The 15231-nt window shown below is 35.9% G+C and overlaps 1 protein-coding gene across 1 annotated transcript in view; it reads left to right on the top strand.

Annotated features, from left to right (window-relative positions):
• ZMYM2 (zinc finger, MYM-type 2) overlaps positions 1-15231 on the top strand; it is an 80856-nt gene that overhangs the window by 28624 nt on the left and 37001 nt on the right. The window contains exons 9-15 of the mRNA XM_006894123.1: positions 2473-2602; positions 2779-2856; positions 3311-3426; positions 4049-4220; positions 6299-6424; positions 8489-8583; positions 9839-10007. Of these exons, the coding sequence (XP_006894185.1) occupies positions 2473-2602; positions 2779-2856; positions 3311-3426; positions 4049-4220; positions 6299-6424; positions 8489-8583; positions 9839-10007 (886 nt within the window). The remainder of the gene's footprint in view (positions 1-2472; positions 2603-2778; positions 2857-3310; positions 3427-4048; positions 4221-6298; positions 6425-8488; positions 8584-9838; positions 10008-15231) is intronic.

The raw sequence follows: 15231 nt of genomic DNA on the forward strand, positions 1-15231 counted from the left end.
GGAGATAGATCGAACATGCAATCAAGATGCATTGATAATAATGGGTGACTGGAATGCAAAAGTTGGGAACAGAGAAGAAGAATCAGTAGTTGGAAAACATGGGAAGAATCATTAGGGAGGCTTAATATTAGGAGTTTAAGGGGAAAACAAAAAGGCCAGCTGCTGACTGGGGAATAGACCATCAATTACTCATGTGAAAGTTCAAATTGAAGTTAAAGAAAATTAAATCATCACGAACCAAAGTACAGCTTTGGGTCTATTCTACCTGAATTCATCTCAAGAATAGGTTTGAGGCAGTGAACACGAATTGTTGAAGAACTTTCCTCAATTAGTATTTGATAACTAACTTCCCTTATTTTATAAATAAGACTAATCAGGCACATGAAGTTTAGTGACTTGCCAGTGGTCACACAGCAGGAATATTTTTAGAACACATTTTCTATTTCCTAGCTCTTTGTTCATGACTTCCTTTCTCTTTTACTGTTCATTGTGGGTTTTGTGTGCTTTTTTTAAAAATCTGGTATAAGCTCTTCTAAAGATTAGCCTTCTATAGTGTTTCTAACCAGTGAGATCCCCAGTATAACTTTTTAAGACTTAAAATGCTTGTTTTTCTGTACCTATTTTCCTGATATTAATAGATAGTATGAAAACAGCAACTACAACAATCTGTTTATCCAGTAGAGGGAGCCCTAGAAGATCAGATAATTGTTAAAATTGCAAATAAATTCAAAAGATCCTATAGATCATTGTGGAGGCTGGACTTTATGAGAAGGAATGTGGCATCATGATTGGGGGAAGGGAAGATTCATGAAAAACCTGCATTATATAGATGACACAGCCTTGCAGAAACTGAGGATGACATGAGGTGTTTGCAGCAGAAGGTCAGGTACAGTAGTTTTCAAATGGATTGAAACTTAAGGTCAAGAAAACAAAGATTCTCACCACTGGGCCAATTGGCAGCTTCATGATAGAGGGAGAAGAGATTGAGATTGTTAACAGCTTCACCTTGCTTCATTCCACAATCAACACTCTTGGCACCAGGAGTCAGGAAATCAAAAGATGAATGGCATTGGGAAACGCTGCTGTCGGGGACATCTTTGGAGTATTAAAGAGCAGTGGTATCATCCTGGAGACTAAGGTGTGCCTGATCCAGGCCATGGTCTTTGCAGTTACTTGCTTTGCTTCTGAGAGTTGGACAATGAATAATGAATCGATGCCTTTGAGCTGTGGTGCTGGAGAAGAGTGTTGACTGCCAGGAAAACAAACAGGTCTATCCTGGGGTGGGTGAAACCAAGCTGTTCCTTGTAGGCATTGATTTTGAAACTCCATCTCTCATACTTCGGGCATGTGGGCTGGAGGGACTAGTCCTTGGAGAGGGACATCATGCTTGAAAGTTTGGAGGGACAGTGCAGGAGAGGAAGACCCAGGATGAGATGGATTGACTCAGTGACTGGAGAAATGGAATGAGGTCTGTTGGAGACGATGAGATTGGCTGAGGAAGGGCAGAGTTGGGAGCTAGTGTACAAAGGGTTATGAGTCACACGTAACAGCGCATAACAACTTAAAACTACATGCTCGGAAAGCAAAAGAGAGGAAGATCCTCAGCGAGATGGATTGATAAAGTGACTGCAGCAGTGAACTTAGGTATGTCAGAGATGATGGTGAGGGTGCAAGATAGGACAGGATTCGGATCTGTTGTTCATAGGGTCACTGTGAGTCATACTTGATAATACATACCTTATTTCTACAGTTTAAAAACATCAGTTTTGTTCTTGACAATGAGAATTCTCACTTCATATTTACCTAAAAATTTGTTGATGCTTTTTGTTGAAGGTGGCACAGTAGAGCAAATAATTACTACGTTTTAGCAGATGAGCCAGGATAGTATTGTGCGTAATGCATGGACTGCTGACCACAAGATCAGCAGCTTAATTCTACCAGCTCCTTGAGGGAGAACAATGGGCAATCTCCTATAAAGCTTTATACTCTTTAACATCCTTTGAAGGGTAGCTGTGAGTTGGATGGACAGTGGGTTGGGTTGGGTTGGGTTTGTTTGCTTTGCTAGTACTTAGGCCAGACATATGTTGATGAGGATTATAAAAAAAAATCTATTAGTGCTCGCTTCGGCAGCACATATACTAAAATTGGAACGATACAGAGAAGATTAGCATGGCCCCTGCGCAAGGATGACACGCAAATTCGTGAAGCGTTCCATATTTTCGACCCTGAAATTAACCAGTCTGTAACGAAGGCTAAACTCCTTTCACCTACAAATTTCATCTTTGGATACAAAGCTAAGTGGATAGTCCTTACAGAGGGACTGTTTAAAAAGAGGCAGGGAAAAGAAAAAAAAAAATCTATTAATAGGATAATCAAGCTATACACTTGAACAATAGAACCAGATGTTCATTATCTTCAAAAAGGATGAAAATTATAGAGGCAAAACAACATTTTCCCTTTGCTTCTCTGTAGGGTTCAGCACCACCCCCTTCTCCAACACCCAACAAAGAGATGAAGAACAAAGCTGTTCTTTGCAAACCTTTAACAATGACAAAAGCTACTTACTGTAAACCTCACATGCAGACGAAATCTTGTCAAACAGGTAACTTAGGAAAATTTGACTTAAATACTTTATTATGTTTACATTTCAACCTTGCCGGGATGTAAACAACTGGGTTAGTGGGGGACAGTGACTTGATACATTATTTTGCCCCTGAAATAATGATTGTAGATAGTTGTCACATTTCTCTTTTGTTTATTTTTCTTATATATTTTTAGACATTACCTTGCAAATAGAGCATATTATTCTTAAGATTGTATATATGGTGAACCAATATTCTGATAAAGTCTTAAAGTGTAAAATACCTTAAAAATAAGATCCTGTATCAGAAATTCCTTTGGTTATAAGTTCACTAGAAACAGTGTTCTTTTTGAGAAAAATCATCTCTTTTAATTTGGTCATTAAGAGGATTCTGTTCCTTTCTGTTATAATGAGGTGAAGTAGCTTTATATATGTATTCTTATCAGATTTATGTTCACTATATTATAGTTGTTTAATAAAGCTTTTAGAAAAGGTGATGTATGTGATAAGGGTCTGGAGCTATATAATGTTTTTAAAGATAAAGTTAGAACAAGTACTATTTTTTGTTTTGTTTTGAGTTTGTTAAGTTGTCTAATCTTGTGAAACGTGAGAATTTCTTTAAATGATAGCATTTAAGTATTTTCTTTGTTATTAAATAACTTTAATTTTATTATATAACAAAATACCAGTTAACATTATTCCTTAATTTTATGTAATTTGTGTTTTCAGATGATAATTGGAAGACAGAATATGTTCCAGTGCCTATTCCTGTACCTGTGTATATCCCAGTACCTATGCACATGTACAGTCAGAATATTCCTGTTCCTACCACAGTTCCTGTTCCTGTAAGTCAAATTTTGGCTTCATTTTCATTTTGAGATTTATCATGCCCAAGGGAGAAAATCAGTTTTATTATAATTACTGGCCACCTGAAGCCAATAAAATGGCTTTGAGTCTTTTGCATTTCTTCAACAGGTAATTTACAGGTAGTTCTGTTGTCATGATTTCTATGTGTTTTATTAGCTGTATGTTTATTGTTGAGGTATAACCTTAAGAGATATCTGTCTTATGCTTGTTTTAGTCCATATTTGAGTTTAATATGTTACACTATTTATGAAGCCATAAGTTTTAACTCTGAAACATAAACTAGAAAATGTCATGAAAACATTATTTCATTCGCAAACTCACTTAATATTTCAGACACTGTATCTGAGCTTGACCATGGTAAAAGCCCTGGGGAAGAGAACACACTCAGACTCATTTTTGTTTCCATCTTTATTTTAGTAGGTAGTAGCTTGTAATTTGAGCTTTCCTTTTCCTGCTTAACTTATTAGTTTGGTTAAGTACTTTCTTAAAGCTCTTGTCCAGAATAGTAATAGAAAGTAAACCAGTGTCAGAGTAATTGTTCATTAGATGACTATCTTGTAATGTTTACTCAATCTTAAAGCAAGTAACTTTGTTTATTAGGTTCCAGTTCCTGTTTTTTTGCCTGCCCCATTGGAGAGCAGTGAGAAGATTCCTGCAGCAGTAGAGGAGATAAAAAACAAAGTATCGTCAGATTCTCTTGATACGGAGTTGCTCACAATGACAGATATAATGACTGAAGAGGAGGGAAAACCAGAAGCTACCAGCATCAACAGTGAGCTATACCATATTCTCTTGTGAATAAGTATATCATTGTTTTTATGTATTAAAAGTTGTTATTGTACTTTTCTAGGACATATAGTTGTGTTTTATTTTGATATAGAACTGGGAACAAATATTGAAACAAAAAGATTATTTACACTAACAGTCCCATTTATGTTTAGCCATGTGACTTTTTTCCCCTCAGTCAAATTTTAATCAGGAATTTATATAGCTTTCATGTTAATAACATTTGAGTTATAAAATCAACTTCATATTATTATTAATGTAGTGGCACAGATACAAAACTAGTTAAAGTCATTGCTAATAATTCAGACTCGTGTTTTATTATGTTGCTGCTAGATACCATCGAGTTGAGTACAACTCAGAGCAACCCTGTGAAAAACTGATTTGGGGCCTAGCCTATCCTGTGCCATCCTCCCACTTCTTGAGTCACATTAGAGATCATTAAGGCAGTCACCATGTCATTTAACCTGGTCGCAGGTCTTCCTCTACTTTGCTAACCCTCTTCATGGCCCTCTCCAAGATACAGCTCTCTTAGCAACATTCCTGAAGTATGTGAGCAAAGCCACATTATCTTTACTTCCAGAGAACACTGTCCAAGACACATTTGTTTTATTATTAGTGCCTCCTTAATTTTGGTTGGTTATTTTTACATTATCTAAATTCAAGTTTATTGAAACTCTTTAAAAAAGAGTGTTTACTGAATGGTGCATTATGAATGAATTATAAGTGGCCTAGAGTATTTATCCTCTGGTGACACTTGAAGCTCTATTTCAGCCATGAGCTTCCTTATTCCCTTTGCCTAGAATATAAAAGCATTTTCTTTTTATTGCATAATAGAATATTTGTGAAGCACTGTGTTAAGAAGTTGTAAAATTAATTTAGTGTGTTAGAACCAGTAATTTTTTTAAAATCACACATATTTTAGGATTTTAGGTTGTTTAAAATCTGGAAAAGGCTTTTTTTTAAATTTGAAAATATCTCCATGTTTTTATGTGTACAATTCTTTCTGTTTCCTACCTTCATCCTGTATGTACTGTGTCAGACCAAATGAAACTTATTGTTAGTAAGTCAATTCTAATTCACAGTGATTCTATAGGACAGACTACAAATGCTCAAGGGTTTCCAAAGATTAATCTTTACAAATGCAGATGACCACATCTTTGTCTTGAGTGATTTGTGGGTTCAAACTGCTGTCCATTTCAATTAGAAGCCTGGTAAAGCCTGGTATTTTAACCACTGAGCCACTAAGACGACTCCTTATACTGTGTACTAGAGAAAAGTTTGAAAGTAACAGATTGACTCTATTTTAAGGTATATTTTATTTTAATAATATATATAAGGTATATTTTATTTTAATAATATATTTTAATATATTCTCATTAACTCATAGCAATCAAATTTCAAAAAGAAAGTTGAAAATTATACACCCTTATTAGTTTGTGACGAGACCACTTTTAGAAACACTGGAGATAGCAGCACTGTTTTATAATCACAGCAGGGATAAGTTTATAGAATTAAAACTTTTGATGTACTCAGATAAGAGTAGGATTCAATAGACTTGTTCATGGAGTTTCTATGTAAATATTTTTAGAAGGAAATTACCTTATCTTTCCCCTCCTAGAGTGGCTGGTAAATTTGAACCAGTCACCTTTTGGGTAGCAGCTGCATTCTTTAACCACTATGTCATCAGAGCTCCATAATTATCTAAATGCAATGATAATAATTATCATTAATTATAGGAGGTTAATTTACAAAATGCTCTTTTCTGTTTTAACATGTTTATAACCCACTGCCATTCCCACCCAGAGGCAGCTCCCACTGGCTTTCCGGTTGGAGCAGATTGCCTCATTCTTCTCTTACTGAGTGGCTGGTGGATTTGAGCTGCTGACCTTTTAGCACTGCAGATGGGATCAATCATAGCCCCAGGACTCCTTAACATGTTAATAGTTAGAAATATTTGTTCTTGTCTTCAATTTGCAATTAAATGACTCCTTTTGGCCAAATTTAATAAGAATTCCACTAAGATACTCTGTCTGGATTTCTAATGCTATTATGCATCTATTATAGGTGTAATTATTGAAGCAGATATCATTGGAACTGATATCTTGAAGAACTCTGATACAGAGACACAGTCTAGTATGCCAGATGTACCATATGAACCAGATTTGGATATTGAAATCGATTTTCCCAGAGGTATGGGGGGGAAAAAACCCATATTCTTTTTTCTTTATTGGGTTAGATAATTTATTACAGTGGCCACTAACAGACAATACTTAAAATTCAGCATAAACAACAACCATATAAAATTCTTCATTCAAGTCAGTCTTTAATAAAGCACAATGGAGATTGAGGAAGGCATAGGATCAGGCAAGGTTCTGTTGTGTATAGAGTCATTATGATTTGGGATCAACTCATGAGCATTTCTCTTGTTCATAGGGTTTTCAGAGGCCTGTTATTTAAGAAGTGGATGGCTTCCAGGGTGAAAACCCCATTTTTAAAAATGTGTGCACGTGATTGTAGAATTAGTCATAACTCTAAGCATGCAAATGCTCGTGCCATTGCTATAATTTAAGATTTCTTGTTGTTACATGTGCTAGCAAGTTGGAACTGACCCATAGCTTGAACTGCAACAGATTTTTAAAGACTAAATGTCATAGGAGGAGGTTGCCTATCTTTCTCCCCTTTAGCAACTGGTGGATTTGAACCACCTGCCTTTGAGTTGACAGCACAAGATCTTAGATGTTAATTTCTTGTAGAATGTTTTGAAGATACAGAATGTAGATATTAGCATTTTATTGGTACATATAGGAAATTTACATTCACTTTGAAAGGAAAAATATTATTTTCACGTCTTTTTGGTTTTTGATCTTTCAGTGCCTTCTGAACAAATTAAGCACAACTGTTACTTTTGCAAAAAGACTTTAGATTGCAACATTCTTATTGACTATTTAGACCTTTTAGTTGATCTTCTGATTTTGATACTTCATTGCTCATGTCTGATAATTTTGCTTTGGTATTCATTGTACAGAACTTGAGAGAATTCTAGTAGGCTAGTCCTTTGGGATTTGTGCTCCTAACCCAAAGGTCCTAACCTCTTTGGTTGTTAAAATTTACTAGCAGCTCTGTGAGAATAAAAAATAATAATTTCTTTATCCATTTATTTTAGGGGAATATACAGTCAAGCAGATTAACAGTTTCTGCATTTATAATTAATTAGTTGACATTATTTTCTTCAAGTTGTGAAGAAAAGTTACCTTTCATAGAGATGTTGTCCTTTTGAGACTGACATTGTTCCGCATTATGGTTTCAGGGCTCATTCATGTTGCGGCATGTACTAAGACGTTATTTCTTGAATGGCTAAGTAATGGCCTAATGGAAGTTATTTCTAAGTATGGCTAAGTAATATTTCATTGTATAAAGCACTTTATATCTAACCATGCATCTGTTGGTGGACATTATTACTACATTTTGGCTTTTGTAAAAAGTGCTCCTGTGAATATTAGTGTACAGGCTTTTGTTAGCTTTCCTGCCTTTGTATCTTCTAAATATATACCTAGGATTGTGATTGTGGGGTCATGTGGTAGTTTCATGTTTTAAATTTTTGAAGACCGTCCAAATTCTTTGCCACAGTTAACTACACTTTTTAAATTTTTTTTTTTTTAATTTCTACGTGGAATGATAAATATTCTGACTTCTCCACAGCCTTGCCAATACTTTCTGGGTTTGTAGAGGTTTTTTAGATTGTTATTCCAGTAGGGGTGAGTTTTGACATGTATCTTCCTGCGTGCCACATTGGGGTATTAAAAATGTCTGATTTGAATCTGCCTATAATTCCATGGAAGACAGATGAGGCAATCTGCTCCATTGAGATTAACAGCCTTGCGAACCAGCTTAAAGGTCACCAGGAATCATATCTACTCAATGACAGTGGGCTTTTTTTTAAACTGACTAGTGATGTGAACATTTTTTCAAATGTTGGTTGACTGTTTGATGTGATAAAATGTCTGGTTAAGTCTTTTGTTCATTTTTGGATCCAGTTTATGTTTTGTTACTAAGTTATACAAAATATCTTTCGAAGTTTGAACAGAGTTGTTGAGCTCTCATAGATCAGGTTAGGGACAGTAAATTAGTTTATGTCTCACTCCAGTGTGTGTTAGCTCTCTATACTGGATATTTATTAACATTTTTTAGTTGGGATTTTTTTTCTACTGCATTTATGTATCATAATCCTATGATAAAATTTACTCTTATTTTCAGCGGCTGAGGAGCTTGATATGGAAAATGAATTTTTGTTACCACCTGTATTTGGAGAAGAATATGAGGAACAGCCTAGACCTCGATCTAAAAAAAAGGTACAAAACTGAATGGTATTCTTGTAGTTACCTGACAAATTTATTTAGACATAGAGAAGGTTATTGTGATGTTTTGACATTCCTAAGGATGTGGGAATATATTTTTCCTCCCACAAGTTAAAAGGAAAAATTAATTTCTGAGTAACAAAAATGTTTTAAGATTTAGTTGTTGTTGTTAACCTACTGGATAATAAACTTATCTGTCATTTTTCAAGCTTGACAGCACATATTAAGAATACTTAGACCATCTTAGCCAGTTTGATCATTGAAGTAGACAAAATCTAAATATTTTAGTAGTGGTTTTCTGTTTCAATTCAGTAATTGTTTTAATATTTTATCAACATATTCCTCCTTTTCAGCCCCCGCAATAAAAAGAAACTAAGATTTGGATTGTAAGAATTAAAATTGAATGAAGGGAACAGCATGTGCAATAAAGGAATAATTAGACATTGTAAATTAATTACATTCAAAATGCAAACTCATCATAGTCCAGTTGGAACCATCTTGATGTTTTTGATTATCATTATTGTTGATAATGTTGCTGTTTGGAGACTCTAAGTGGCACAGGAGGATGTTATTTCTGTTTGTTCTGAGAAGCCACTGGTGGGTCCAAACCATCAGAAAGGCAATGCCTTTGCTTAGCAGCTAAACCCCGGTGGACGACACCACCAGAAAATTCATAGGAGAGAAACACACTGTCTATTAATACTTGAGTAAAACACCAGTGGTTTGTTAATTCACTCAAAAGTTTAGAAAGTTGAAAAGACAATGTAAGGGAAAAGGGCATGTAGAGAAACTGAGAATGAAAAAGAAAGATTTGATCTATATAAAAGTTTTACAATTCTGTTAAAGGTACATGAAGATAATGAAAGAAAGGTGAAGTGGTAAAGCTCTTTAGTTTCATCTAGTTAGGATATTTCTCCCTTATATTAATATACAAGGTAATTTTATTTTATTTTTTTTTGTAATTTTATTTCTAAATAATTTATTAATGTCTGTATTTGGTTATTTTCTTTAATGATTCACAACAGAATATATAGTATGTTTTTGTTTTATGGAATGATTTGGTATAAGTATAAATATACCATATCTGGTATATTTTTGAATATGTCATAATTCAAATTTAGGATTACCATCTAGTTCTAAGCATAAAAAGTATTTTTTTAAAAATTTCCTTTTGTTGAGACAGTTTTCATAGAGGAATGAGATTATTGGAGTTAAAAAAGATTTTTTCAGTAGTCTTTTTTAAAAATAGGGAACAAAAAGAAAAGCTGTGTCAGGATACCAGTCTCACGATGATAGTTCGGACAATTCAGAATGCAGTTTTCCTTTCAAATACACATATGGTGTAAATGCATGGAAACACTGGGTCAAAACTCGGCAACTTGATGAAGATCTTCTGGTATTAGATGAGCTAAAATCTCGTAAGTAATTTTATTTAATTGCCCCCGGTCCTATTTAAAAATCACTACTTTGGTATCAACTACCTTTTTAATTAATTTTGAAAATATAAATATTGATGGAATATGTTTAAAACTCTGAGAATAGACTTTATTCTGCTTTAAAGTTCCTGTGTGGGATAAGTAATCTCAGGAAGTTTCTTGACTCTAAGAACAGTATATAATAACTACTGATTTTAAAATTTTTTCAGCTAAATCAGTAAAGTTAAAAGAAGATCTACTCTCTCACAGCACAGCTGAACTTAACTATGGGTTGGCCCATTTTGTCAATGAAATCAGAAGGCCAAATGGAGAAAATTATGCACCTGACAGCATCTATTATCTTTGTCTTGGAATACAAGAGGTTTGTAATTTAATGCTATTTTAACTATAATTTTAATATTCAGTGCTCAAGTGAATGACCACTAGTATAAACAATAGAGGTTAGAACTCTTCCCAGGGGTCCATCAGGAGTTAGTCCTAGTGACTGACTTCAGAAAGATCACAGCCTTGAAAACCCTGTGGAGCAGCTGTACTTCACCTACAAGTTGTGTCTCAGCAGTAGCATTAATTAGAAAAAAAAAATTATTAAGGTTATTCCTGACATAAGAAAGTAATTTGTTATCCTACGTTTTTAGCCTATTACTTCCCTTATAAATCCCATAATTGTGGGTTGGAGCTGAGGGTTGGGAGGGAGGACTTTTAAGGGTGGCATATGGAACGCTGAGATTTGGTGGTTTATTAAGAAAGGCAATGAGGAATTGAATCTGTTTGGATACTGGGGTGTTGTTTTTAAGGTCCTAGTTATTCTGTAGGAGCTCTGGTTATGTAGTTCTTAGGGAGTTACAATGCTTACCCAAAGGCCAAGCCTCTCACTGTCAAATCTACTACTTTTCTCCCTTAGGGAGAAAGATGGGCAGTCTCCTCCCTTGCAATATACAGTGTTGGAAACCCAGAGGAGAGGCAGCTATGTCAGTTCTGATTCAAGAGCAGTGAGTTTGAACTTCAGTTTCAGTTGCTTTATATGTAGATACTTCTGCTATCATGCAACATCTTTAAAATTTTCCACTAAACTAAAACAACAACAACAACAACAAAAATAGTTGATGGGGGAAATATGGTTAAGGGCAAACCACTCCAAATGTATGCATCTTTTGTAACTGACTTAACAAACCTGTAATTAATTATAGTGTATAGTATTAAAAAGTGTGTAGGTATCTTAGTGGAAGCAGCTGTGAGGAATGGTAATAGCTTCTGAGTTATAAGATGAATTTAATAAGCTCATGCAAGAGTAAGCCCCAGGAATCGATGGGCTATCAATTGACCTGTTTTATCTAACATGCAGCTATGAACGGGCTTACTAGTCTTTGCCAGGAAATCTGGAAGACAGCTACCTGGCCAACTGCCTGGAAGAATTCTGTATTTGTTGCCATTCACAAGAAAGGTAATTCAACAGAATGTAGAAGTTAATGAACAAACATCATTAATATCACATACAAGCAAAATATTACTGAAGATCATCCAAAAATGGCTAGAACAGTACATTGACAGAGAACTGCCAAAAGTTCAAGCTAGATTTAGAAGAGGCCTGGCACCTTTATTGGGTTATCATTCATAGGGATATCATTGCTGATGTCAGATGGATCTTGGCTAAAAAGGGACTATACCAGAAGGATATCTATTTCTGGGGTTTTGGTGTTTTGGTTTTGTTTTGTTTTTTAAACTGTATGGATCATGACAAACTGTGGCTAACATTGAGAAAAATGGGAATTCCAGAACACTTAATTGTGCTTATACCTAGACCAAGAAGGTGTTGTCTGAACAGAGTAAAGGAATGCAGTGATGGTTTAAAAGTCAAGAAAGGTGTGCAGCAGTGTTGAATCCTTTCTCCAGTCCTGTTCATTCTATATGCTGTGCAAATATTCAAGAAGCTAGACTTTATGAAGAAAAATGTGACATCAGGATTGGAGGGAGACTCATCAAGAGCTAGCATTGGGCAGATGACAGCCTTGCTGGCTGAAAGACAGGAGGTCTTAAGGTGTGCTAAACGACTGTAGCCTTCAATATGGATTACATTTTAACATCAAGAAAACAAATCCTCACCACTGGACCAATAAACAACAGCATAATAGATGGAAATTAACATTATTGATAATTTCATCTTACTTGGATCCATAATCAGCACCCCGGTACCAGCAATCAGGAGACATAAAAATTGCATTGGGCAAGGTGGCTGTCAGGGACCTTTCCAAATTACTGAGGAGTAGAAATGTCAGTAGAAAGACTAAAGTGTGCATGATTCAAGCCATAGCCTTTCCAGTCATCTGCTTTGCATCTCAGAGCTAAACAATTAGTAAGATTTGACAGGAGAAAAATCAGTGCCTTTAAGTTGTAATATTGGAGAAGAGTACTGAATAATCTCATGGACTGTCAAAGGAACCAACAAATATGTCCTGGAGAAAGTACAGCCAGAATATTCTTTAGAAGCAAGGATAGAGAAGCCGTATTCACATACTTTGGCAAGTTATTGTTCAGTACCATCAAGCTGGAACTGATTTACATTTGACCGTACAGCAGGTTTTCAGAGGCAGCCCATCATTCTACTTTGAAGCACCTGGTGAATTTGAACCGTGTGTCTCTGGGCTATCAGTGGAGCTTTATCATAAGGAGGTACTACTGTTCCTTGGAAAAGAACATCATTCTTCAAAGGAAAGGAAGACTCTCACCAAAATGGATTGACGCAGTGACAGCATCAAAGGCCTCATGTGTGTCAGAGATGATGAGGATGGCGCAGGCTAGGACAGGGTTAAGATGTTCTGTTCTTGGTGTCACTATGTGTATGGCACATAAAAACAACAGTAACATTCAAGAGTAGGAAACTAGTCACCTGCCAACAGTTAGGATCCAGTAGCTGCTCCGCAGGACAAAGATCAGTAACTTCCTCCCAATGTGATTTACAACCTTTGAAAATCTGTTGGAAGGCCAGCAGTGAGTCAGTTCCAGCAGAATGTCACATAACAACATCAGCCAAGACTATGTGACTAATCTGAGCTAAGAGGACGTAACTGTTTTTTAAGCAAGTATTCAATCTTTTTGTCCTGAGTTTAGCTGTTAACAAAGTTTAAAATCCTTATAATTGGGAAGCTTAAAACATGACTATCCTAAGAAAAAAAAATAATGGGTTACAATCAAGATAGGGAGTACTGGTGGCCTAGTAGCTGCACTGCAATTCTGATGGCACATGATTTGAATCTGTGAACTGCTCCTCAAGACAAGGGTGGGCAGTCTCCTCCCATACTACTAACTGCCTCTGAACACCTGCCAGAGGGTCAGCTATGGGGTGGTTCTGACTCGATGGCACACAACAACAAATCAAGATAGTGAAATTCCTCCTTTACCAGAGGCATATAAATTAATTTCACATTATAAAACGTGATATGTAGGTATATCTGACTGCAATTCTGTGCTGGTTTACCTGTCAACAGTGTGTAGTTCTGTTAATAGTAGGTCTGGTTTCACTATACATCACTGAAATATTTCCAATTTGTTAAATAGTATAGCCATTAAGTAAGTGGTTATTTGAAATCAGGATTTCTCAAAAGCAAGTCCTCAGTTTATATATAAGCTTCTTCCACATGTTTGTGAATCCCAGAGTGTTTAATTTTTACAGTGGACATGAGGATCAACTTTATCTAATGACTCTTAATAAAAACAGATTATATGAGTTTGATTCCCAAGGTCAAAAGGATTCTGGTTTCACATTTTCCAATGTAGTAGATGACTTGGGGTAATAGTTCATATAGCTTTCGTTTACAGGCCCCAAATATTCTACAGCTAAAATGTGATTTTCATACTCATTGAGGCAGAATTGACTAATAGCTGATCCTTCCTCCAGAGCTTGTGAATCACATGGGAGAACAGTGCCTGTCCTTCTACCTTGGAGCGGCTGGTGGATTCGAGGTGCCACCTTTAGGTTAGCAGTGCAGCTCTCGACCTGCTAGGCTACTATAGCTGTTTTAATGAGGGTTAGATACTGAAATAAGTTAACAGATGAAAACTAGAATTTTTTTTAACTTTATATCCTCTTCAAGATGGAAATCTTGTCTTAGATTGTATCATTCTTTTTTTTTTTTTTACCAGCGAACCCGTCTTGTTCTTTATTCTGTGCTTTGGGGGGTGGGGTGAGATTGTATCATTCTTAATCAGTGATACTCGTTGCCACTAAGAATTGACTTACAACTGATCTTCCAGCAGTTTTCCAAGGTTGCCCATTGGGTTAACAGCACAAACCCCTGTGGAGTATTGTCATCTCAACTCTCCATGATTATGTGAATAACTCTGATTTCTGTGGTGTCAGTCCCACCTAATAGCTGAGAGCGCCATAAAATTACACAAATAGTGGTGAGAAAATGGCATATGTGACATTTTTGTGTTTTGTTCTTGTGTTCTGTATCAGATTCACCTTTTGACACTTAGATTTGTTGCTGTTGATTCCAGCTTATAGCTGATCCTCATCAATTTCTGAGGCTCTCACTCTTAGCAGGAGGAGATTGTTTATCCTTTCCCTTAGAGCTGCTGGTGGATTCAGGCTGCTACCTGTTTTACTTGCACTCATTAGGGCCCTCCTTCCCCCCTCCTTGTTGAATTTAAATGCTGACAGCATTATTTTCTGTCTTAGAGAGAAAGCACTTAAGCTTTCCCCATTAAATAGGATTTTGTAATTTTACATTCCAACCTGAATGAGATCCACCCTCTAGCGTGCACAGCATTTTTAATTAGAAATTGTGTCCATTGCTTTTCCAGACTCAACTGAGATACTCCTCTGACTTTTAAAAATAATTTTTTAGATGTTAAACCAGTCTTACATTCCCGAGATAGACTTTGTGAAATGATGATATATTGTCCTGTTTCTATAATGGTGGGTTAGATTTGCTAGTAGTGTGTTAAGGATTTTCATCTGTGTTCATGCAGGATACTGGTTCATGATTTCTAGTGGTATTAGGGTAAAACAAGCAAACATGTTCCAGTCAATTCAGACTCACAGAAACGTTATACAGTTGAGTTGAACTCTTTGTCACATGTTTTCCAAGGCTGTCAGCCTTACAGAAGTGAACTACCACTGTAAGTTCCTTGTTTGGACTGAGTAGTGGATTTGAACTACCAATTTTTAAGTTAATAGCCAGCCAGGGACCTAAACCATAGCTTTTTT

The sequence above is a fragment of the Elephantulus edwardii genome, unplaced genomic scaffold, assembly GCF_000299155.1.
Source record: "Elephantulus edwardii isolate Elephantulus edwardi_28Jun2011 unplaced genomic scaffold, EleEdw1.0 scaffold00135, whole genome shotgun sequence".
Taxonomy (NCBI): domain Eukaryota; kingdom Metazoa; phylum Chordata; class Mammalia; order Macroscelidea; family Macroscelididae; genus Elephantulus; species Elephantulus edwardii.